General features: G+C 43.7%; 1 protein-coding gene across 1 annotated transcript in view; it reads left to right on the forward strand.

Annotated features, from left to right (window-relative positions):
- The window catches only part of LOC122807156 (zinc finger protein 84-like), a 483130-nt gene that overhangs the window by 41201 nt on the left and 416610 nt on the right, over nt 1-25319 (forward strand). Inside the window, exon 2 of the mRNA XM_044078180.1 lies at nt 24530-24656. Within this exon, the coding sequence (XP_043934115.1) occupies nt 24530-24656 (127 nt within the window). The remainder of the gene's footprint in view (nt 1-24529; nt 24657-25319) is intronic.

Here is a 25319-nt window from a genome sequence, read left to right on the forward strand (position 1 = left end):
TGGTGTATTTGCTTGTAGAAGAAAGTAAAGTTTATATTGATGCATGTATATATATATATATATATATATATATATATATATATCTATGCTACCTTTGTGGGGGCACCTGACATCGGGGGCAAGAATAACTAAAGAAAATGGCGTCAGCTGCATGTTTTATACCCCTGACGACCTGACATCATGGAAGAGGAGACAGCAACTAATGCAGGACCCAAGACTTTGGAATTCAGGCCGACTGAGGGTAACCTGCTAGCAGATTACCCAAATGTAATGACTGCAACAGCAAATACACTCGAACATCTACATTTATGGTAAGTGTACACAACTGTACTTTTATTTTGTTGCTGGGCAGAACACGGGCCGTTGGATACAGAGTGATTAAGGCAATTTAAAGCAGTTGTAAGCGGGTTTGCGTGGAGGTAAGCACTGCTAACTTCTGGTTACAGTTTCTTATACTCAGCTTCTGTATTGATTAACCTGTGTAGGCATCGCTTACCCCCACACAAACAGGCTTAAACCCGCTTACAGCTGCTTAAAAGTGCTTGCTCCCGCTTACCTCTGCGCTAATTTCTTTAAAAGAAAAGAGGGTTTATTTATTATTTATTTATTTCCAATTGGATGACTGGGGAGGTCCACTGGGTTCAAAGAGCCTGTTTTCAGTGGAGGCCCAGGGAGAAAAGCTCCATACTACAAAGTAATAGCTACATAATTCAAAATACTACAAAATACAATACACAGTTGCAAAAGCTATAGTAAACAATTTGTAGGTGTTAAATAGCAAACTAAGCACAATTGTACTGCAATACATATACAATATATAATACATAGTTACATGTTTATAGGCTGAGAACAGTAGTAGAGAGTAGAATTTGTTCATAGGATAGAAATGTGTGATAGTGATATAAAAGTAATTAACAGGGGATTTATCCCTAGTGGGTAAGGAAAAATTGGGACTTTGGATGTAATAAATGTGATCATGTATTAAGGAAGTTAGGTAGGTAGAGTACAATTGCACTTTCAACTATGGGAGAGTTAGGAATGGAGCTGGGTTTTGAAGAGTTCGAAGTTTTCAGAGATTCTTAGAAATGGAGGGAGTGAGTTCCATTTTATGGCTAAGGCAAAGGATAGGAGTAGCTGACCCGCGGGACAATTTGGTTTATACACAGAGATTAGATTCTGGTGGGCAGATCTTAGGGGTCTTTGAGGGGTGTATGAAGGTAAGATGTTAGCAAGTGCAGGACATGTAGTAGGTTTGAAAATAAGCTTGGGATCTGTAGAGAGTTGGAGGTAGTCTAGGTAGTTGGGAAGTTCTAACCATTGCAGCTGGTGGACAGGTATACAGTGGTGAGTAGAGTATTTGGATGTGGCTGTGAACTTTGAGATTTTGTTGTAGCAGGTTTCCAGTTTAGAAGAGATGGAGGAAGATAGGTTGGTTTGTAGGGGAGCACCATACATCAGTGAGGGTAGTAAGTAGGTTAAGGCGATGGTCTGTTTAGTTGAAGGGGAGAGGAAGTGTGAGTTTCTGTACAGCATACCAAGTTTCTGATGGGTTTTCTTAATATTTAGTTGAATATGCGTATCAAATTTTAGATGCTCGCCAATAGTAACCCCAGGAAGTTTGGCAAAAGGAACAATTTCTGCAGTGGAGTTAGCATGACTGATATATTGAAGGAGGTTTTGTCAAGAGAGATAGATTTTGATGGGGTGAATAGTAGAATTTTTGATTTGTTGGCATTTAGGGAGAGATGATTTTGAAGCATCCAGTTCTCTGTAGGTGAGAAGGCAGTTTGAGTTTTAGTTTGGAACTCAAGGAGGTTAGAGGCAGGGCAGACTAAAGTTGAGTCATCTGCATATTGTACTATTTTAGTGTTAGGAATAGCTGCGTGGAAATCATTAATGAAAATATTGAAGAGCATTGGGCCAAGTATGGATCCCTGGGTACCCCGGTTGGGGTTGGAAGGAAGGCAGAGGTGCCAGTTTTCCATTTCACAGCCTGGGATATATCAGAGAGCTAACTTTCCACAAAATAGAAACAAACGGACCAGGAAATCCACCTAGGTATCCAACGGCCAAACTCACAATAAGGTGCAGCAACGCAAGGTAGTAACTGGAAATGCCACAAGCAAAATAATGCAGGAAAACCTTTTATTAACGCCAAAATTTCTCCACGTTTTCGTTGACCAAGCAACTTCATCAGATGACATCAAAAATCTTTCACTTGTTTATATACACTTACAAATTGTTAAATTAGTTAATTGAAAACAATTTAAAAATTTTTCTTAAAAAGATATCACATTTGATAAGCCCCAGAATACAATATGATACACCTAATCGTATCAATATCCAAATAAACCATGTGCAAAATAGTTTAAACAATTATTTTACAAACAATATATTTGAAGTGTATTCAAATTACATAAATATATAATTAGTTGCATACTCAAATCAAAAGGATTTTCTTATTTAAAAATGCACTGTTTTTTTACCCAAATAAAATAAAATAAATTGTTAATGTTTAAAATACATAACCACGGACAGATTTGAATAAATATCATAATACTTTGCCATTACAATAAATCTGCCCTAAGTTTTAGATAAGGCATAATGGAAATGGAGTCGTTCAAACCCGGGGGCTTGTTTGATTCCAACAAAATCTGCCAAAACGTTTCCCTGTGTGACAGTTTTGCCTCCCAATGTCCACCCCTTGAGCATTTAGGAACTGCTTCTAAAACAAAAAACTTAAAATCAGCAGATTCACATACAATAGTGTGCCTGTAAAGTGCATTGGTACTGCATTGTTTCTGAATATCGTAATAATGCTCATAGATGCGTCTCCTTAGCTGCCTTTCGGTCTTGCCAATGTAAAAGGATTGGCAACATCGGCAGACAGCCAAATACACCAGACCAGTGGAAATACAATTGTAAAAGTGGTTGGACCAAATTTTCCTGCTTCTACTTTCCAAATATACATGTCCCTGGTTAATAACATGTTTACACTGGGAACAACGTCCACAGCGAAACGTACCCTTCCTGCGATGTTCAGGAAGCCCCCGACCGTTATGCTCCAAAATCCTCTTAATGTTGAAGCCCCTTTTGTAGACAAATTTACAGGTTAATTCTTTAAAGTTACTCAGGTCAGTAAAATCCTGAAATAATTTCAATTCATTTTCAACAATGTTTCTAATTTGTCCCACATCCACACTGTGTTCGGCAACGAACACTTGATTAATAGCTGATAAATAAAAGCTATTGTTAGAAACACCAGTGGGTTTAGCACATGTCTTCCCTAAAATGGGACAAAATCTACTGTTCCTACCTAACTGAACTTCTTCACGAACAGAATTGATCAAGGTGATAGGATATCCCCTATCTAAAAAAAGTGAACTTAAATTATCTCCCTCCGCTTGAAAAAGAGTATCATCCGAGGTCATACGAGAAGCCCTAACAAATTGCCCCTTGATTATAGATCTTTTTTGAAATTTGGGGTGAGAACTGTCGTAATGTAAATAACTGTTTGAAAAAGAGGGCTTCCTGTATATACGGGAACAAAAACCACCTTCTTGCTTAAAGAGAGTAATATCTAAATAGTTTACATAATCGGCTGTTATACTATATGTAAACTTCAAAAATTTTGTGGTTGTATGTAAATAAAGCGACAAACTCGTCAATACAATGTTTAGGTCCTGTCCAAAAGATACAGATGTCATCCAAGAACCTAGTGTAGTGAATCCAATATTTGGAAAATTCACTACAAAATACAAACTTTTGCTCCCATACTGATAAAATAATATCAGCATAGGTGGGAGCACAATTGGCCCCCATGGAGACACCTGATATCTGCTGGAAATATTCACCACAAAAATAGATGTAGTTGTTTCCCAATACCAGTTCCAATAATTCAAGGACAAGATGTACATCGTTGTTTGAACCCCCTTACAAGCCCAAAGAGCCTCCTCCATCCATGACAGACCAATCGAATGTGGGATCACTGAAAACAGATCTACCACATCGATGGTAACAAACTGTAAATTTGGCCTAAATAAATCATGGGTAATACCTCGTAAAAATTGCCACGAGTCCTTGAGTAAATGTTCTTGTTTACCCCACAACTGTTTCAACTTCCAGTCAAGGAATTTAGAAAGATTGTGGGTTTTAGACCCCTGAGCTGCCACAATTGGTCTAAGAGGGGGGTCCTGCACGTTCTTATGGATCTTGGGAACACCAAAAATTGTGGGTACTTTAGGATGAGGATTGTCCAAGAAGGAAAAAAGATCAATTTCAATAACTTCTTGGTCAAGGAGGTCCTTGATGGCCAAATCAATTTTGTTATATGAAATATGTACCTCATTTAAGGACGCAACAGTATATTTCGAGGTGTCATGTAACAAATTGAGAGCTATCAGAGAGCTAGCTGCTGAACCAGGTAATGGTGTTTTGTGAGAGGTTAAGATTAGAAAGGTGGGTAAGAAGGTGGGTATGGGAGATGGTATCAAAAGCTTTGAGAGGTCAGGGAGGACTGTGGATACTAGTTCACAGGAGTCACAGGAGTGGTTTACTATGTCTAGAAATGAAAGAAGAGCTGTTACTGTGCTATGGCCAGGATGGAACCTATTTTGTGTTGGGGTGAGGAGTTGGTTATTTGTAAGGAATGGCATTAGCTGGAGGTGGATACATTTCTCGAGAATTTTTGAAATAGGAGATAGAATTGTTTTGGGTCGGAAGTTAGAGAAGTTATTAATTTTGCCTCCTTTGTGGGGGGGTAGGATAAAGGTGCTATGCCACAGTTTAGATTTATGAGTATACTAATGGGGATGGCAATGCTGTCTGCTGCTAGCTTTAGAAAGAGAAAGAGGGGATGTTGTCGGGGGCATTGGAGCATGGCTTAAGTTTAGAGAGAAGTTTTTTTATATATGAGGTGGGGATGGGTTTGAGATGAAAAGTAGGAGGAGAGTTTAGGAAGGAAGATTGTGGAGAGGATTTGAGATGGGGGGAGGAGTTGTTGTTAGGAAAGGTTTTGGTGAGTTCTGCTATGGAGTTAGTAAAGAAGGAATTAAACAGTGTAGCTATTTCTGTGTCAGATTTGCTAGTGTCGGGACAAAGGTTGTTTTTGGTGCCTGGATTGAGAAGAGAGTTGATGGAGTTCCAGAATTGTTTGGGGTTTGTGGAATGAGTAATCTGGAGTTTGATATAGTATGATTTTTTATCCTGTAAAATATGTTTTTTGGCTAGGTTGTGGAGTTGTTTATATTTAAGAAGGGTATCAGGGTGCTTATTGCGGTGATAGAGTTTCCAGGTCTTACCCCTTTGTTGCATGAGTGTTTTGGTATCCTTAGTAAGCCGGGGGACGGAATTGGTCTTTATACGTTTAGTTCTTAGAGGGGCTTGGGAGTTCAGGGTATTTGAAAAGGTTGAGTTGAAGAGTTCCACAGCGTTATCTAGAGGAAAGGTATTTAGATTGTCCCAGTTTCTAAGTTTTAGAGAATTGGAGAAAGTTGTGGCGTTAAAGTTTGTGAGATTCCGAGTATGGTTATATTGGTGTGGGTGAGGAGAGGAGGGAGTTGATCTATGGATGAAGGCTGGTAAGTGATAGCTAATGGAGTCTGGTAAGGTGGCAATGTGGGAGATGTTATTTGGGTGGGAGACAATGATCCAGTCCAGTATGGAGCCTGGTGGTTATATTTATTGGGTCTAGTTATGGCATTAGTAAGTTGAGAGAAGTCATATAAATTAATGGATATGGTGGTATTTTTGGCAGTAATTTTGTTCCATTTGATGTTTACGTCTCCTAGGATGTATGTATCAGACTTGATATTGGTTGAGGCCCATTGAAGAATTTCCTCAAGTGTGTTATTATTGTTCCCAGGGAGTATTTAGAGGGCTATGACACAAATGTTTTTTATGGTTATTTAGTTTAAGGGTTCCTATGACTAATTCAGCATTATTGAACTGAGTAATTGGATTTTGGTAGGGGATGATGGAGAGTAGGCTGGAGTAGATTATGGCCACTCCTCCCTTTTGTTTTAGGCGGTCATGTCTTAAGAGCTTGAAACCCAGGAGGTAGGATTTCTGAGTCAGACATACTGGGTTTTAGCCATGTCTCTGACATGGCTACTATGTCGGGTTAGGTACGGTATAGCCATGTGTGAAAGTGGGCTAATTTGTTTTTTAGATTCTGGGCATTGATGGTTAGGAGTTTGAGATATTTAGGGTTGGAAATATGGGTGGTAATAGGGGGAGTTGGAGAATTGGATGTAGTGGGTCCTGGCTTGGGGTTTATGTCACCTGCTAGGCACAGGCAGTTGAAGGGGAATGAGATCAGGGGTTTGAGTTTACTTTTAGAGTTTAGTGGGAGGAATAGTAATGCTTTAGGAATATGATGATCTGAAGTAGTTACTTAATTTGATCTGCAACCTGTGGGTGTCGGATCTGACCTCGGATCCAATCCGGCAGCTTTCTAAGCTCCAAGATCTGAGCTCCTAGCTCCTCCCCCTACCCATAATCCTCTACTACCAACCACATTACCCCAGATCGTTTTTTGCCGCGGCTGAAGAAGCTTCCCTGTGAAGAGCTCCTGGCTGGGTGAGATCATTGCTGGTTTTAAACCACTTTTTTCAACCAAGTTGTCATTGTGTGTGTGCTAGCCCCTTTTTCTACTCCTTGTGCTAGTTTTTGGTCCCTTTTGTTAATTTTAATCACTAGCTTACCTTAACTCCCCCTCCCCCTCCTAGTGTTTGGGTGTGTGTGTGAGTAATGTCTGAATGGCCTAAGGCCGTTTTTTCTAAATGTACTGAGTGTGGCCACAAGCTTTCTCCAGCTGATGGCCACACTCAGTGCGTTTTGTGCCTGGGGGCAGCCCATTTGTCAGAGGCCTGCCAGATCTGTGCGGCCTTTAACCCCCGGGCACTTCGGGATAGGAAGAACAAGCTGATCCTGGCAGGAAAGCTCCCCCAGTAGTCGGCTTCTTCTTCCTCTCCCGTTCGGGCTCCAGCTGCTTCGGCAGCTTCGGCGCCTTCTGTCCCCTTAGCGCTACCCGGGACTCAACCTCCCTCTTCGGGTTTGAGCTCTGGGGAAACTAGTGCCTCTTCCCTTAGAGAGAAGAGGCACAAGGATAAGGAAGGACATAAGTCCCACAAAAGGCGGGCCGAACCTCATCCTTCGGCTCTGCCAGTAAAGGTGCTTAAGTCTCCCTCGAGGGTCTCCGGATCCCCCTCCTCTCGGCGCCGTTCGCCCTGTTTCTCGCCGGAGGAGGAGGATAGGTCTCCCTCGAGATCTTCGAGGCGGCCCTCCCGGTCCGCCTCTACTACTTCTTCCAGGTCGACCCGAAGCATCTCCGAAGCGGATATGGATCGGATGATGCGTCGGTTCTTGCAGACCCAAATGCAGATGGGGATGCTCTTGCCTCCCCCCGCTCTGGGGGGGAGTGCGGCCCCTATATTTGCCCCAATCACTTTTTCTCCGACTCGTTTTCGGGTCTCAGAGTCATCGGATCCAGGCCCTTTCGGACCCGAGGAATTGGCGTCGATAGCTGTGGTCTCTTTGACGCCGACTATACCTTCGAGCTTGTCGGACCCGAGCTCTCGGGGCTGAGCGCTGAGCATCGGATCCGAGGGAGTTGCTGTGTCTTCGGCGCTGTTGGCGTCGGAGCACACCTCTGCCTCGGCGCCGACTGCATCGGCTCCGACCCCGATCCCTTCCTCGGATCCGAGGAGATTGCTCTCAGAGGCTGGCGAGAGTGGCTCTCCTTCGGCTTTTGAGGTAGTGGAGAGGGTACTGTCGAGGTCCTCCAGATCCCCGACCTGGGCTTCAGATCCACCCGTACCCCCACTGTATTAGGGTCTGTCTTCCATCATCCATCCATCGGGACAGTCTGCCCAAGCCCTCCAGCTAGTTCCCGTGGAGGAACAACAACCCGTGGACGAGTCCTCTTCAGACAGCCCCACCAAGGAGGTCTCTCGGAAACATCAGTGCAAAAGGAGGCACCTGGACTCCCCCGAGTCCGTTACCACAGACACAGACTTAGGTGATACGGAGGGTTCCCCAATGTCACCCCCCCTGAAGATGTCTCCTTTGGAGACATCATGGAAATGTTGCGTATCAGAGGGGGGTGGTCAACCCAAAAGCCCTCCCTTGATGAGTCTGTGTTCCTGGAGGCCTTTGAGGCAGGCCCATCTACCTCTTGGGTGTCCCCTCTGGCCGACCCCCTGGTGGACTTAATTACCACCAGGGCATGGAAGGAGCCCGACACCATGGAGCCAATCCCTAGGCACCCCGATAAAGTCCTCAGCCAACCCACAGATAGACCGTCTTGGGCCAAAGGAACCCCCGTTGATGCCATGTTGGTGGTGGCGGCCACCAAGAAAGAACTCACGCAGGAGAGTTCTTCGGTTCACCCGCCGGATAAGGAATCTCGAGCGCGTAACCGGATTGGGAAGCGGATGTTTGCTTCAGCGACCTTTTCCATAAGGGCGCTGAACTATATGGCACATACCATTAGGCTACAGCGAGACTTGATTAAGGAATACGCTGCAGCCCCCCCGGAGTCCATGTCGGTCCCAGACAAGAAGGTTTTTGAGACTCAAATGGCCACTCTAAAATCCATCTCCAATACAGCTATGCGGCTTCTCTCCCATGCAATGGAGGGAGCCGCTAGAGCTAGTGGAGCCGGGGTCGTCTTGCGACGTCTCTCCTGGCTCCGTCTTTGCGACTTCACGGATCCCTTCAAGGCATCCTTCGCGAACGCCCCTTTTGACGGTTCTGCCTTGTTTGGCAAAACTGTTCGCGACATGCTGGTCCAAAGCGAAAAGGACAGGAAAACGCTGTCTGCCATCGGAGTCCGCTACTCTAATCCCCAAAGATCCTTCTCCAGGAATCAGAGGGGACAAAAGAAGCTGTGGTTCCGTAAGTCTCAGCAATCCCATCCTGCTGCGGACCACTTGTCCTCTAGAGGCAGAGGAGGATAAGGTGGACGCCGGCCCAGAGGCAGAGGGGGGCCGCGTAACTTCGGGTCTAGAGAACCTTTCTCGGACAGACCCGCGCAACAGCCCTGAGGGCTTGCCCGACTGTCCCTCTCTGGAGGCAGTCGGGGCGGTGTCGAGCACCTGTCAAACTGGGAGTCCCTTACAACAGATCGATGGGTGCTCCGGATCATATCCAGAGGATACTCCATTCCATTCATAAACCTTCCCCCCAAACCCAGACGTCTCCCCGATGTCCCACCCGATCAGAGGGAGGCAGCGGCTTTAGAGATTTCAAAGCTGCTAAGAAAAAGAGCCATCCAGCCCGTCCCCCCAGATCAGTCTGGATTGGGTTATTACTCCAGGTTCTTTTTGGTGCCAAAGAAAACGGGGGACCTCAGACCCATCTTAGGCCTTTCCACTCTGAACCTGTTCATACCCAAGGAAAAGTTCCGGATGGTCACTCTCCAATCAATTCTCCCCCTTCTGCGGGAGAACGACTGGATGTGCTCATTAGACCTCAAGGATGCGTATTACCACATCTTGATAGACAGACATTCCAGGAGGTTTCTCCACTTCCGGCTCGGAGCCAGTCATTATCAATTCAGGGTTCTTCCATTTGGCCTCACCTCAGCCCCCAGAGTGTTCACCAAGGTCATGGCAGTGGTTGCAGCCCACCTGAGACTCCAGGGCATTCGGGTCTTCCCCTACCTAGACGACTGGCTCCTCATCACGACCAACAGGCATCAGCTCTGTGTGGTGAGAGATTATGCTCTGTCTCTGGCCCACAACCTAGGCATCTCAGTGAATGAGCAGAAATCCTGCCTGTACCCCACTCAAGCCCTAGAATTCATAGGGGCCAGGTTAGATACACGAATCTCCCGAGTTGTTCTAACGTCAGTCAGGCTGAACAGCTTGTCATATCAGGTGTTAGCCCTTCTTCGGAGCCCTGCTCCTCCGGCGGAGTTAGTCCTGAGGGCACTGGGGTCTATGTCAGCAGCGATCGGTCTCTCTCTTCATGCCCGTCTGCGAATGCGCATATTACAATGGACCCTTCAAGTCCAATGGTCCCTGTCGATCCACCCGTTAAGCACGCCAATACCCCTGAGCAGGGTGTGCTGGGACTCCCTTCTGTGGTGGTTACATGCACAGGAACTCAGAAAAGGGAGGCCCTTTGTGATCCCCCCGGTCGAAGCCACGTTGACCACGGACGCTTCTCGCCTCGGGTGGGGGGGCATTGTTCAGGCAGATCTGTTCAAGGCACGTGGACTTCCCTAGAGACCGCATTGCGTATCAATGTCCTAGAGATGAGGGCGGTGCTTTTGGCGTTGCAAGCTCTCCACGACCTTCTTCCCATGGGGACTATTGCAATCCAGACAGACAACATGTCAGTAGTCTGGTATATAAACAAACAAGGCGGGACCAGATCTTATCCCCTGTGTCGAGAAGCCATGAGAGTGTGGGAATGGGTGATTTCCACCAACCACTTTCTGATAGCAACGCACATTCCGGGACGGTCCAACATATTAGCGGACAAGCTAAGTCGAGTGCTCCTCACTCCATGCGAGTGGTCTCTGAATCCGTCTGTTGTGAAGCAGATCTTCCACAAATGGGGTCAGCCTCGCTGCGATCTTTTCGCTTCTCCTTTAAACACAAAATGCAGCGAGTACTTCGCGATAGTTCCCCCCAGAGGGGAGACCCCCAGAGACGCTTGGCCCCCCGGACTCCTTTATGCTTATCCCTCCTCCCACTCATGATGAAATTCATCCAGAAAGCCTGTCTGTTGAGGAGCAGAGTTATCCTCATAGCCCCATTCTGGCCTCGACAGATATGGTTCCCCTTTCTGCGGTCTCACAGTATGGCTCCTCCATGGATTCTGGATCCCAGTCCAGACCTAATCTCACATCCAGCGAGATGCCATACCCCGAACCTGGTCAATCTCAAACTTGCTGCTTGGTTGATCCAGTTCCATTAATGGCTAGGACTCCCGGTATCTCATCCCCCGTTAAGGCCATTCTGGTGGCGGCTCATAAACCGTCTACCAGAAAACTTTACAACAGTAAATGGAAACGTTTCTCCATCTGGGCCAAAGACAAAGACTTGGACCCATTTACTGTCCCTATTCCGACTATTCTGGACTTCCTTTCCCTGATTTTAGGCAGGGAGCAAGTGCCTCCACGGTTAAGGTGCAGCTGGCGGCCATCTCCCATTTTCTTGTGGGGGACGGCATAGGCTCCTTAGCATCTACAAAGTTGTGCAAAACCTTCTTAAGAGGCGTTTTTCTTTTGAAACCACCTGTAAAGACTGTGGTTCCCCCATGGGATCTCACTCTGCTCTGGCAAGCCTTGACGAGACCACCTTTCGAGCCTGCGGCCTCGGTTCCGTTGAAGTTCTTATCTTGGAAAACAGCTTTCTTGGTGGCTATTACTTCAGCCAAGAGGGTTTCAGAATTGCAAGCTCTGTGTATCAAACCTCCGTACCTTATCTTTCACAAGGATAGAGTGTCCCTCAGGACTAATCCGTCTTTCTTGCCTAAGGTGGCTACAGAATCAAATATTAATCAATCAATAAATCTTCCTGTATTTTTCCCAAATTTTCACAACAAATGTGAATACACGTTGCACAAATTGGATGTACACAGACAACTGCATTTTTACTTGCACAAGACTAGAGAGTTTCGCAAGTCGGACCAGTTGTTTGTTTCTTATGCAAAGTCAGCCATGGGCAAGGCAATTGCTAAAGTGACTGTAGCAAATTGGATCTGTCAGTGCATTATGCTGGGATACACTTCGTCTGGTAAGCCAGCTCCGGTTGGCATCCGTGCTCATTCCACAAGATCTGTAGCTACCTCAACAGCCTTTTGGTCTAGGGTTCCAGTAGACGATATATGTTCAGCAGCTACCTGGTCCTCATCTCATATGTTCATTTCTCATTACAAGCTGGATATGATTTCCAGGAGTAGGGCTTCTTTTGGCTCCGCGGTGCTTCGGAATATCCTTCCGTAAGGACCACTCAGGTTCTTGTAGGTTAGCTGGGGACTCTGTCCCACAGGTTGCAGATCAAATGGAAGTAACTACTTCAGATAAAGAAGTTATGTACAAACCATAACGTTCAATCTGAGTAGATACTTCATTTGTCTGCAACCGACCCCCCCCGCCATCCCCCGAACCTGTCGGGAATTTTTCTGATCATTCGGAGTTGGTTTCTGTCTCACGTTGGTAAGGCAAAAGAAAATGATCTGAGGTAATGTGGTTGGTAGTAGGGGATTATGGGTAGGGGGAGGAGCTAGGAGCTCTGATCTTGGAGCTTGGAAAACTGCCGGATCGGATCCGAGGTCGGATCCGACACCCACAGGTTGCAGACAAATGAAGTATCTACTCAGATGGAACGTTATGGTGAGTACATAACTTCTTTTTTCATAGAGGTAGGAAGAAATTTTAGTTTGAATCAGAGAAGTGGGTGTGGTTGAATTAGGTTGGGAGATATTGTGTGGAAGTGAGTTGAGGTAGAAGGATGTTGGTTGTTGAGGGTGATGGTAGGGTGTAGAGGGGATAGGATTGTAATGGGTAGTTTGAGAGAGGAATAAGAGGTAGCATGGTATGGAGGAATTAGAAGTAGTAGGGAGAGGGAGGGGATGAGAAGGGTTTGACAAGGCATGGTATGGTGTAGGATTACAGGATGAAATGGGTGAAGGGTATTTTAGTGAAGGAGTGAGGTAGTGAGGAAGTAGTTGGCTGTAGGGTACATATGAGAGTGTAAGAGGGAGGGGTTTAGAAGAGAGTGATGTGCCTTGATGGTTGGGATGGGGGAGGGGGAGAGACAGTATTGGATGATTGGAGGGGAGAGGCTGGTGAGGAGATGTGTGTGGGTTGGCAGAGAGGAAGGGGAGGGGAAGTATGGTTACAATAAATTCAGAAGCACTGGGGGGTGGGTGGAAATTGGGCTTAGGGTAGGGGAGCGGAGTGAGCCCACAGGGTGAATGGAGCGGGTAGACCCAAGGAAAGAAGGCAGCAGGGCAGTGTGAAAAACAATCAGTTTGGTGAAGGTAAGTACAGAGGGAGGTAAGCAGCGTGGTTAAAGGGATGCTTGGGGTAGTGTTCTAAGGGAAAGGAGAAGACCAATTTCACAGCTAGATAGGACTGTTACTAAGCAGCTAAAGAGAGAGAAATGGCTATTATTATTTTATATTGTAGTGAGTGAGAAGAAATGAGGGAAGAGAGTTTATAGATGGGTAGACACTGCCATCTAGTGGACAAATCATGTAATTGTAGGAAGAGGAACCACTATGGCAGCTAGGTATAGGAAGCCAGACGGCTCTGATATAGGTAAAAAGGAGGGAGGGATGAGGCAGGTAAGGGGGGACTCACAGTTAGAAGGGTATGGCTGCTGGCTATTCTGGCTGGGATCCTTTACTAAAACCAGGCAAGTGGTAGAGCAATTTCACAAGCAAATTACAGCAGGTATAACAGCATGTAATATACTTTCTTTAATCCCTTTAATTTCACTTCTGGGAGAAAGGTAGGACTGTCCCTGTAGGGAATCAGGCAAACAGAGTGAGACGTGGTATCTTGTGAATGGTCTTGGATGTCCTGGAGGGCTGGGCCGGTAGCCAAAACAAATTAGTTAGAGAAGGTTGAAGAGTGGGAGTATGGGATAGCAAGGCCAGGAACGCACAGCAGCCGCGAGAGGATCCAGGAATTTGGTAGGAAAGTGGTGAAAAGGGGGCAGAAAGAGGGAAAGACAGTAGGGAAAATAGCTAGGAATGTGCATGAAGGGTGTAGGGAAAGTCCATAGCTGCCCAATTCTTCTACAGCAACAGCTGTGCATATACACTTTGTTTGGATGTAAGTTTGGACACTCAAACCCCTGGGAGAGGGGTGAGGATAACAATAATAAGTTGTGATGCCAATTAGTCCGGATTACATGTGCCCAGTGGACACATGTGGGAAATGGACAGTTATGTATGGGGCGAGATTTTTTTCTGGGAACAGATTGCCCTTTTTTTCAGGTGAGAGTGGGATGTTGGGGAGGGGTAGTAGGTATATTTGGGGAGGTAGGTTGGGTAGGTTAACAGACAAGACAAGATGCATACAGGGGCGGTATATGACACATGTGGCGGGTATACACCTTGATGGGGAGGGGTGTTGGGATATTGGAAGCCCACAAGCCCCCTAGTGTTAACAGTGGGACTGAGGTCCCCACCCGTGGGCAGTCAACACTGCACCTTCACAGCCCCGAAGGTGGCTGTGCTGGGGGCTGAGTCGCAGAGCCAGGCTGACACTCTAATCATGACACGCGGCCCTCGAGCTGGCGTAGAAGATCACCAAACTGCTCGTTGATCGCTCTACGCACCATGACCCTGACCTGAAGACGGGTGATAGGTGCCTGTCCGTGCCCACTCCCGGGGTGGGTGGCGAGCCCCATCCCCTGAGGTGGTTCCACCCGAAGATGGTGCAAGACCAACGGACAGGGTGGTCCCAGGTTGGGCCACAGACATGCTCGTGCCCGGTGCCACAACCAGCTGAAGTGGGACAGGTGGGTCCGCTGGGACTGGCCTTCCCAAGCGTGCTATAGTGTTTACATTTCATCATCGTTTGTGGGTTAGTAATAGTCAACACATTCCAGGGATGGGTATAACAGCATGCATAGATATTCCCATTAACCCAGACACCAGATACGGAACAGTTGCATAACAAACAGAACATATATGGGACCACAGTGATAATAAGAACAACATGCAGGTACATTGATGGCACCATGCCACCAATGTTGGAATAATTCAGTATAGCACATGCATGGGAACCATTAACATTTTATCAAACAATTGAACATTATCAGAACATAGGTGTCATTACATATCGGCTGGGGTGGGTATGTTGATTATTGTTGGAGATATGCTGGGGGAGAGAAAGATGTCAATTAGCAACTTGTATATTCCTGTAGTCCACATTACTTTCCTAGTCAGTGCTGTTATCTGTACCTTACAAGTCTTACTACACTACCCTATAGCCTTAGTTTGGACAGTGATATGACTATCGTCATCATTACACATGAACCGGTATTACCTGCAGTATACACCTCTTACCTGGTATACCTATGGAGGGAATGTTTGTTAACACTACCTAACTATTTGTACACATACTCCCAGATTCCGGGTTGATGTTTTGCACTATGCTATCCAACTCTTCCTGCACAGACTCTGGCCATGTGTTGACCACATGCTGGTGTGCCTGGACATATCTAGAATATTGCCCTCTTCCACCTTTAGTGACCTGACACCCACGTATACGTGCTTTCCTACACAGCTATATTATGTAGCACAGTGTGGGTGACAGTGACCAGTGATACTTTTATTATTCAGAGAAACTGCAACACTCACAATTCCCTACAATACCAGAGTGAACAGTACCAGTACAGGTTATAATGGTCTGTATTTCACAGCACAGTTTTCATAGCCAACGTACCTGTGGGAGCAATGTTTGTTAACACTACCTGACTGTTGCCACACAAAGTTCCAGATACATTAGTATCATGCACATACATGTCATTCTGTTACTGTACACACTCTGGTCACAGCATTACAACATGGGAGTGTACATAGAACATACTTGACAAATTACTCTCCTAACAGTTTCAGGGGTTGCTACAGTGACATGTGTGTTCTCATAGATGTTTGCCAATCACGTGTATTCCATGTTTGCTGGCTAAACATCTGGGATCATCCCATAGACTTACCAGGGGGACAGGTAGTAGATATGGGCACATATACTGGACATTCTGGCCTCATCTGTACAGTTGTGAGGTATGAATCTGTATGCAGCCTAATTCCACTCCCGGGATTCAGACCATGGCTGTGTCTGCTACAACTTAAACACTGTCCATCACAGTTGTGTCTGCTATATAGATATTGATGTATATCTCCTATCTGCTTTCTGTCTTATTAATCCCCTGTGCTTTTGCATTCTGACCTTGTATAACAACACTCTTATTCAGATTTCATAGACAGTTATATGTTGTAGGACAGTGTGGGTGACAGTGATGTGTAATACCTCATTATTCAGAGCAACTGCATATCATTCTTTATTTCTGGGCACAGTGTTGGTATCTGACAGACCTGGGGGAGGAATGTTTATTAGCACTACCTGAATGTTCCCACACACAGTAGCACAGTCCACATTACTGTTATGCACATGCATCTCACTCTGTTACTGTACACACTCTGACCACAGCTTGGCAAGTTGGGGTGTAAATGGGAAATACGTGGCTTCTTAGTCGCATAAGGTATTGGGGAGTTGCTAGTGGGCCAGCTTTGTTCTCATAGCTGTGTTAATCAGTTGTATTTCCTGTTCGCTGCCTATACGTCTTGGATCATCCCACTGATTTCCCAGGGGGACAGATTGATAGGCAACATATATGGGCCACTTTAATAGACATTCTGGACATATCTATACAGTTGTGGGGAATGATTCTATATGCAGACTACTACCACTGTCCGGATTCGAACCGTGGCTGTGTCTGCTAAAAAACAACAGTTCACAGCCCAGTTGCATGTGCTATTTAGTTTTTGTTGTCTGCATTTTCCCTGTTTACTGACTATGTGTCTCTCAGTTGTACTAAATGGCCTCTGGGAATTACACCTGTCATATACAGGCATTCCTACACATTCATTTTATGGTGCACAGTGTGGGTAACAGTGCTTAATACTACAGTACTATTACAAGATTGCATATCTATATTACCCTATGATAGCAGGATATACACATGCTGTCAAGCAGTTAGACCTGTTTTGTCAGGCTATTACACTTTTATTGACTTACAAACAATATGAGACTCTTACTGCCATATTCTGTAGTATATGCAGTACTTGCCTTGAACAATACAGGTTCTATACTAGCAATTAATTTACTACTACTTTTATTTTAATTTCCTATGACAGTAAATGCATGAGTATTACTGACCTGCCTCGTGTCACAATCTCACCAGGCGACTGACGTGGACCTCCTGGTTCACGGCCCACTCCATTGCAGCTGTGGGAGACATAAGCGGAATATTTAGCCATACCTATCCATGATATACCTGAGCTGGCAATTATTACATACATACTGGGGTGATACTTACAAATGTCTGGAACATCCCCTGACGCTCTAACCTCTTGGAGCCACTCCTCCAAGAGGTCCCCCTTATGCTGCTTCAGTTCGGCATAGTGTTGCCTGACCTGCTCACCAGTTTAGGGTATGCCAGTGGCACTGGTGAGGTCACAGGCAAGATGGTCCCAGACCTCCGCCTTATATTGGGAGCCCTGGTACTGGCCCTGCAGCAGTCTCTGTGCATGGTCTTTAACTAGGAGTCTTACCATGACCTTGGACTCCTGGATTCACCAGCGCTACACCCGGAAGCACACACCTTCTCACCTTACTGCCATAGTGCCTACAAGGGGTAGCTACAACCAGTTATGAGATATATTACCGCCTCTTGGGTTTAAGTAGGGCCGATTTCCCACACTTTTCCGTGATTGGCCGGTTTTGAAAAAGCTAAGCTATGGGCAAACTTGCTTACCTAGGGTTGGCATTGTTTCAAGGGGTATACCACTGGGCACATTGAGTTAGCTGGTATACAAATTGCTTACACCTCCTAAGCTGGCCTGTGCAATGCTTAGTGTTGCTTACATTAGACCTTGCATTATATTTCCTTTTGGGCATTGACTTCTTATTCATTGCATCTTATATATCTGCCAGGTATCCACGATTAATGTGTATGTACACTCTATGGGTTCCTTGTGTTTTATTGGGGACTTCAACACTCTATTACAATTACACCTCACTTCTGGGCTTACTGCTTTACTCCATTTCACATATTTATGTTATGTAGTGGGTTATGGAACATATAACTGTATACTGATTCCTTTCACAGGTTCAGTTTGGTTTTACAATAGTGAGGACTTGTTTACTGATACCTCATACTTCTGTACTTCTGTGATGGCTTGATGGTTAACTACTGTGAGTATGGGGTCCTGGGTCCGAGACCTGCATGCTGGTTTATTTTGTTGATGGCCAGAACAAGGGCCATTGGATATAGAGTGATTAAGGCACTTTTGAGCAGTTGTAAGCAGGTTTGCACGAGGGTAAGCACTGCTAACCTGCCTTTACATCTGCTTACAGGGAGTTAGCTTTAGAATTGCTTAGCCAGTGTAGGCATTGCTTACCGCCGCTCAAACGGGCTTATGCCCGCTAACTAGTGCTTAAATATGCTTACTACTGCTTATTTGTGCTTAAACCTGCTTACTAGGGCCTTATTCATTATGACACTGACACCTCACATGTGCATTTACTGCAGTACTCCAGTTCATAAAAATAAGTTATTTAGTGGGTTATGCAACATAAATATTACTCATAACATGCTTTGCCATGGAAAACAGAATCTGCTGCAGTGGGACGCGAACCGGGAATGCCTGCTCGTAAGACAAATGCTCTGCCCACTACACTATTGCTACGCTGCTTCATTTGCATATATCTTCCTTGTTATCCTCTTCAGCCATTTAAGCTACATTAACCATAGCTTAACCATAGCTAAACCTACGGTTAGCTTTAATCGGACTTTTAAAAGAAAAATAAAAGGGTTTCTTCATTTTATTTATATGTACTGTTGCTGTTGTACACATGGGGGACTGTTGGTGGGGATATGCGGGCACCTAAGAGCAGTCTTACTCGTTTCTTACCCATTTCTGCTGTTCTGCATTGCAGGGGTGTGTATATTCGGAGGGCTCTGCTCTCAGATACACCCCCTGCACTCTTACACGCTCCATGTAAGATTAGGGGCTCAGGCGGCGAGCCTCATTATTATTCATGGTGCGCTGCCATCCTGTTCCTTAATGGTCGCTTCCATGCAGGACTAAGCTAGTCCTGCACGGAAGATTAGTAAATCTGGGGGATGGTTTAAAGCCATTGAGAGCAGGTCAACAGTACAAGGCTATAATGTCTTCCACACATTTATACCAATTACTATAAAGGTGGAGGTGTCTTGATTTATGTCAGAAATAAATATACCACAGGAAAATGCACTTGACCTTCTCCATGTTTAAATAACTGTAGGCAAAAATCTCATATCACTTCCTTGCTCTAGGTCCCTATCTTTGACCCTGGAAAACCATAACATGCATTTAAGCTTACTGGAAACTCTTGCCATGCCATATACATGGGTGACCTTAATTACTCCACTATTAACTGGGAATCATATACAACATCAAATGTGTAGGCACAGAGATTCCTAGATTTTGTAAACACAAACTCCCTGGACCAAATTGTCAGTATGCTGACTAGGGGTGCAAGAATACTGGAACTGGTCCTCACTAATATGGGAGAGCGCTGCACACCCCATAGCGTAATGTCCTCTCTGGTGAGGAAAGACCACAAAATGGTTTTCTTTGAAGTGAAAATAGAACTCAGAACCCCCACTAACCATGGAATGTTCAGGAACTGCACTAAGGCTAGCTTCCTTCTTTTAAATGATAATCTGACAAACTTTTAAGCCCTCCTACACCCTAAGAATGCCTCTGCCTAAGTGAAATTGTTCACAAAAAACATTAAAGCGTGTTAATAGCTGCTTAGAGGCAGCTGTATCCACCAGGAATAAGTCGAGAACAAACTCAAAAAACAAACCACCCTACTAGAATCACATTAATAGCCTGTTTAACAGAAGAAAGAAAATAACGGCAAAAAATAGGAGTTATAGCACCCAGCAGGATAAACGTGCTCTCATCAAAAAAATAAATAATAATAACAAATAACATAGGAATAGTAAAGTCTACCAAAGCCAAACTTGAGGTAAATGTGGTCCCCATGGTCAAAGACAACCGCTAGGCATTCTTCAGCTATGTCTGTAACTTCAAAGGCAATGCACAATTGTATGCAGAGCTTGTTGTTAATGGAGTTACCTCTACTGAGCCAGAAGATGTAGCAAACCTAGTGGGAGACAAATTCATCTCTATCTTTACCCTCCTCCTCCCAGCAAATGCCATCAAATGTAACTGCCCCCCCCCCAACTGTCACTAGGGAACAGATCCTCAATGCTCTCTTTAATGCCAAGAATGCTGCATTGATGGACCCCAACAATGTCCAGGTTGCCTTCTAAATAGCATGAAACATGACTTGTCAGGCCCTCTGGAATCACTGTTTAACCACAGCCTCTATAGAGGCTTCATGCCTCATGAATTGAGAAAAACCATCATCTTTCTGCACAGTGGTGAGCCATCTACAGACCCATAAGTCTCACTAATCTAATATGCAAAGCCATGGAAAGAATTATCATGGAAATGGCCAGTACTGATATAGAAACCTCCAGACACTGGACCCAACTCAGTTTGGTTTCTTCAAGGACAGGTCATGCCTACTCATCCTGGTAGACTTCTTTGAGAAGCTCACCAAAGCAATTGATGAGGACAGAATGGTTCACACTGCCTACCTTGATTTTCCTTGGCATTTGAAACAATACCCTAATCGGGCATTATTGACAAACACAGGAGTTTAGGTATTAATAAAAGAGACCTCCATGACTCAGCAGAGACCCAGGAAGAAAAGCTCCAGTTGCAAAATAGGCAGGTTGATGCAACAGAAAAAAATGTAAAGCTTAAAGTTACAGTATGGGCATACAATAACTAAAAGGCAGCTATACTACAAACATCTATAATCGGTAAAATAGAGTCGTTATATTTTAATGCATGCCAAATTATAATACATTGAAGTTTACAGTGTCAATTTACAATTTCACGTGTATAGATAGGAGAAATATGAGAGGTGTGGAAAATATGAGTAGAAAGCTGAGAGGAGGTAAAAACTATGCCAGTATTATGGATGTTTTTTTAGATGTTGTAAAGAAAGCTGTAGTGAATTTGAGGTAAACGTGGAAGGTGGTGAGCACGAGAGGGAATTTGCTGGCAGGAATAAAATTATTGGCGGTAAGTAGAGATGATAAAAGCAGCAGTAATGGCAAAAGGGTAGAAGACAGTCGATTTATATTGAGAACTTGCTGCTTTGCGTTATATAGGGGTAATGAAGGTTTGTAAAGGCTGAGGTAGCCTATTCCAGGAAGTACAAGAGTAGAGTAAAGTGTTTTTAAAGCTTTGTTTTATCAAGTGTTTGAATCTGAGTAGGTTGGTTTGTTGTCTGATGGTAGTAGGAATAGAATGCTAGATTTTGGACATGCAATTTGTGTATAGGGACAGACTAGTACAGTTGTGGATTTTAGTTATTGTTAGTAGGGACTTGTCTGTGGAGTGGAGTGATCATGCAGGGGTGTAGTACAGGACACCTTCGATGATTATATTATGAACCGTTACTAACTGGATGATAGAGAGATAGTGTGGAAGTTCTAGCCAGCCTAAATATTTATGGCTAGGCAATGGTGGGATTTTGTAGACTGATTATTGGTGAATTTAGCTATCTTGTTATTGCATTGTTCCAGTTTTGTTAGTAGAAGTTGCTGGATGTTGGTGAAGATGGGAACAAAGTATAATACTGGAGGTAGAAGATGTACAGAGGCTATTGTTTTTTTTGACATTGCTACTTAAAAAAGTGTTTGCTGTGATAGAGGAGTCCAATTTTTTTGTGGGTTTTCTTAATATATAATTATCAACCTTGGGATGGATAAGGTCAATCTCTAATCAAATGGGATAGGTTATTTTGAGTACAAAAATGGAAATTGGCTAGGCTTAAAATGGCTGTTAAAAGCAACTAGACTAGTACTTACCTATGAACTTATAATCCCTTATGTCACCCTGTGGATAGCCTACTGGCTTGTAGACAGCACACAGAAAGTTAGAATTGTGGGGTAAACCTCTACAAAGATTTTAGTAACCAATGCAGTCTATCAGGGATCAGTTCTGGGACTGCTCCTTTTTGGCATCTGTTTCTGCAAAGTCAAGACCAATATCAAGGGCCTCTGGCTGACCAGATTTACAGATGATTGCAAATTAGGAGCAGTCATAGAATTCCCTAACTACACTAATGTTCTCCAAGAAGGGGTGACGCAGATAAATAGCTGGTGTCAGAGCCATGGACTAACAATAAATGCCAAGAAAGGCATAATCCTTTGGAAGTCAGCTACCTCTGGTAACTATCATGCTGACAACACACCTCTAAGAGTTGACCCAGAAGTCAGGAACTTGGGGACACACATAGATGGTAATTAAGCCTTTTATTATCATGTGTCTGCAGTAGGGAGGAAATCATTCAATGGTGTGCAACATACAAACAAAGGTATGGCATCTGGGTCCAAGGAAGTTATTGCTCCACTATATTCGGCATTCATCAGAGCTGTCATTGAGTATAGTGACTCCTTTGGTATGTACTTAACCAGGGACATCCAACAGCTTGAACGTCCACAGAGCTGTCCTCACTAAAACAGTACAGGTCTTAACTCACATGTCCTATGCAGACCACCTCAAAGCCTTATCCCATATTCTGCCTCCTACGGGCTGTTGAGGAGAGATCTATGCCTGGCATACAAGGCATTGTTGGACTGTACTGTGGTGAACCTCCTACATATCTGCATAAAACATTACTAGAATTAGCCTGCTAAAGACTTAAACGGTGCATGTGATATAAATAGGAACTGCTGGACAAACGGGTATATATCCCAGAGACTACCCCTTCTCTGGATCAGGCTCACTCTCCTTGTGAAGCAGAGTTTCTCCTTAAATCAATTAAACTGTAACTTTGGCAGTTGGTGTGGGAACAGGAAATGCATTCCTGGTTTGGCACCTAGGTCTCTAATGGACCACAGGCTGCCTGTAAATGGTTCATCTGCCAGGCCCCTGCTTACACTTACGAAGGGTTTCAGAACTTGTCAAACATATGGGATGCATGGCTAGGCTTGAAAAGGGCCCAGTGGTCAATAGCCTAAGTACATACCTATGAATCTGTAAGCGGGGCAGTGTATTAACTACCTTCTTTGAAAATTCAGGGGGAGGGGGGTTGCCCTGTTGTAAAAAATACAGCTGGAATTCTTTAAATTTTATTTTTTCAGATTTTAGTATAATTTACAAACATGTCATTCACACCCTTGTCATAGAATTACTGTGGTAGTTACTTAATATTAGACTTTATTCAAAGTGAGAGGAAGAGTACATTACTAGTATTTAAATGTATATAACAGTATTCTTGACTTGGCACAGTCATTCATCAGTTTTGCATTTAGTGTCACTATGATCTTGTGCCATCAAATTCAAAGCAGGTGTCTTTTGTGAAGTACTGAAAAAGATTGCCACTTTTTCTTTAGTTATGTCTACAAAAGGGAAAAATAGTTTTAAATGCAGTCACTTTAGGGGAAGAACATCCTGTTAGACAGCCATTCAGACTTTGTAAGTTATGCTCCATATGACAGATGCTAATGCAAAGGGTCTATGTTAAATCATTGAATGCTTAAAAAAGTGAACAATGATTTATCGAACCCATGTAAGCGAAAGCTTACAATCTCAAACGCTTAGAAGAGCGAATGATGATTTATCAAACCCATGTAACCAAAAGCTTACAATCTTGAATGCTTAGAACAACGAATGATGATTTATCAAACCCATGTAAGTGAAAGCTTACAATCTCGAATGCTTAGAACAGCGATTTTTTTCCAAGGGAAAAAAATCGCTGTTCCCAAAAAAAAAATAAATAAAATTTAAATATTACACAAAGTGGGGGGCATTGCAAACCACACTCCCCGATGTGGGTCAACCCCCTACTTAAATATACCAACTCCGAGATCGCACTACAGTGACAAAAATGGCAAAGTAACGGACATGGCCAAGCGATTTCTTTCCCAGGGAAAGAATTCGCTTACATGCTGTTTTGCTATTTTGCCTTTTCGTGCTTTCAAGTTCGATCAAGACGCATTCGGAAGAATGCGTCTGCGATCATTTAATAGGAACCCTAATGCAAAGCCATACCCAGAATGCAGCAAAGGGTGTAGCTACTCACGAGACACATATTACTGGGTTGCTGTGATTAGCACTGTAGACGAGATACTGATCAGTCCTTGCAAGCAGTCTTTGTAATCATTTAAGCAACTGTAGACATATTCATGGCTGCTTAAATTCAATTATTTCAGTCAGTGGAGCTGCTTGTGTTGTGGGCAGCAAGTGCCAATTAGTCCTTCCAGTTGAAAAGACTATGGTGTAAGTTTTGATAATCATTTTAGTAGCCACAAATGAGATCACAGATTTTTAAATGATTTCTGATTTGTGAGTGGTTGTGTGTTAGTAGCAAAGCTTTACCTATAGGACTTGCTTTAATTTTGTCCTCAGCTCAGGACCTTTTCTGTCCTGAATTCCTCAGGTCTTTTTTTTTGGGGGGGGTTTGATGCCAGCTGGAACATCACCCAGGGTACCAGCAGAACTTGTGACAGTTTGGCTTTAATGGAAGGGAAACAAATCAATGATATAGTGCTTTTAAATATCTAGTGGCCAAGACTGTGGCAATTCTATGGTGCTCTTTTATACCTTCCACCATCCAAATATACTTTTCCATTTCATTACATATGCATCAGTCTGAAAAAGTAGACATGAAATTAATATGCTCTCCTTTTGCTTCCAGGTGCCAGAAACATTTGAGGATGTTGCAGTTGCATTTTCTGAAGATGAATGGAAAATATTAAGTGAACGTGAGAAGGAATTACACAGGGAAGTCATGGTACAAAATTATGAAACAATGACTTCATTAGGTAAGAAATGTCAATATTACAGTTGAGAAATGTAAAATGTATGCTGCCTACAATAAACTGATAAAGTATTTGTAAGAACTGAAGACACACAGGCATAAACATATGTATATATATATATATATATATATATATATATATATATATATAAATACATTTATGTGTGTGTATATATATATATATATATATATATATATATATATATATTTTTTTTTTTTTTTTACATTTGTTGACTGAGATTGTCCAATTGAGCTGAAGAGCCCTTTTTCAGCGGAGGCCCGGGGAGAAAGACTCCAACATATTATACAATTTTCATTATAAATTAGCATTAAACAGCAATGTTACAGGATTAGTACAAAGCATTAACTAGCAATACAATCTTATACTGTGTCAATAATCAGGGGTATAGCATAACTATTTCAAGATGTATAAAAATAAATATGTCACTAAGATGAGTGTAGTTTTTGGGGTAAGTGGTTAAAAAAAACAGTTTTATCATGATGTAGTTGCATGAAGGCAAGACAATTACAATAGAATGTTTCTCTGAGGCAATTTGCTTAATAGATTTTAGAAGACAGTAGAAAGAGTAGTCAAGGAAGATTAGAGAGAGCTAGTGAGAAGAGCGAGTTAAAGGCAGAAAGTAGATTAAGGTATGAGAAGTAGGGG

The sequence above is a fragment of the Protopterus annectens genome, chromosome 7.part0 (genome assembly GCF_019279795.1).
Source record: "Protopterus annectens isolate FY-2018-M chromosome 7.part0, PAN1.0, whole genome shotgun sequence".
Taxonomy (NCBI): domain Eukaryota; kingdom Metazoa; phylum Chordata; order Ceratodontiformes; family Protopteridae; genus Protopterus; species Protopterus annectens.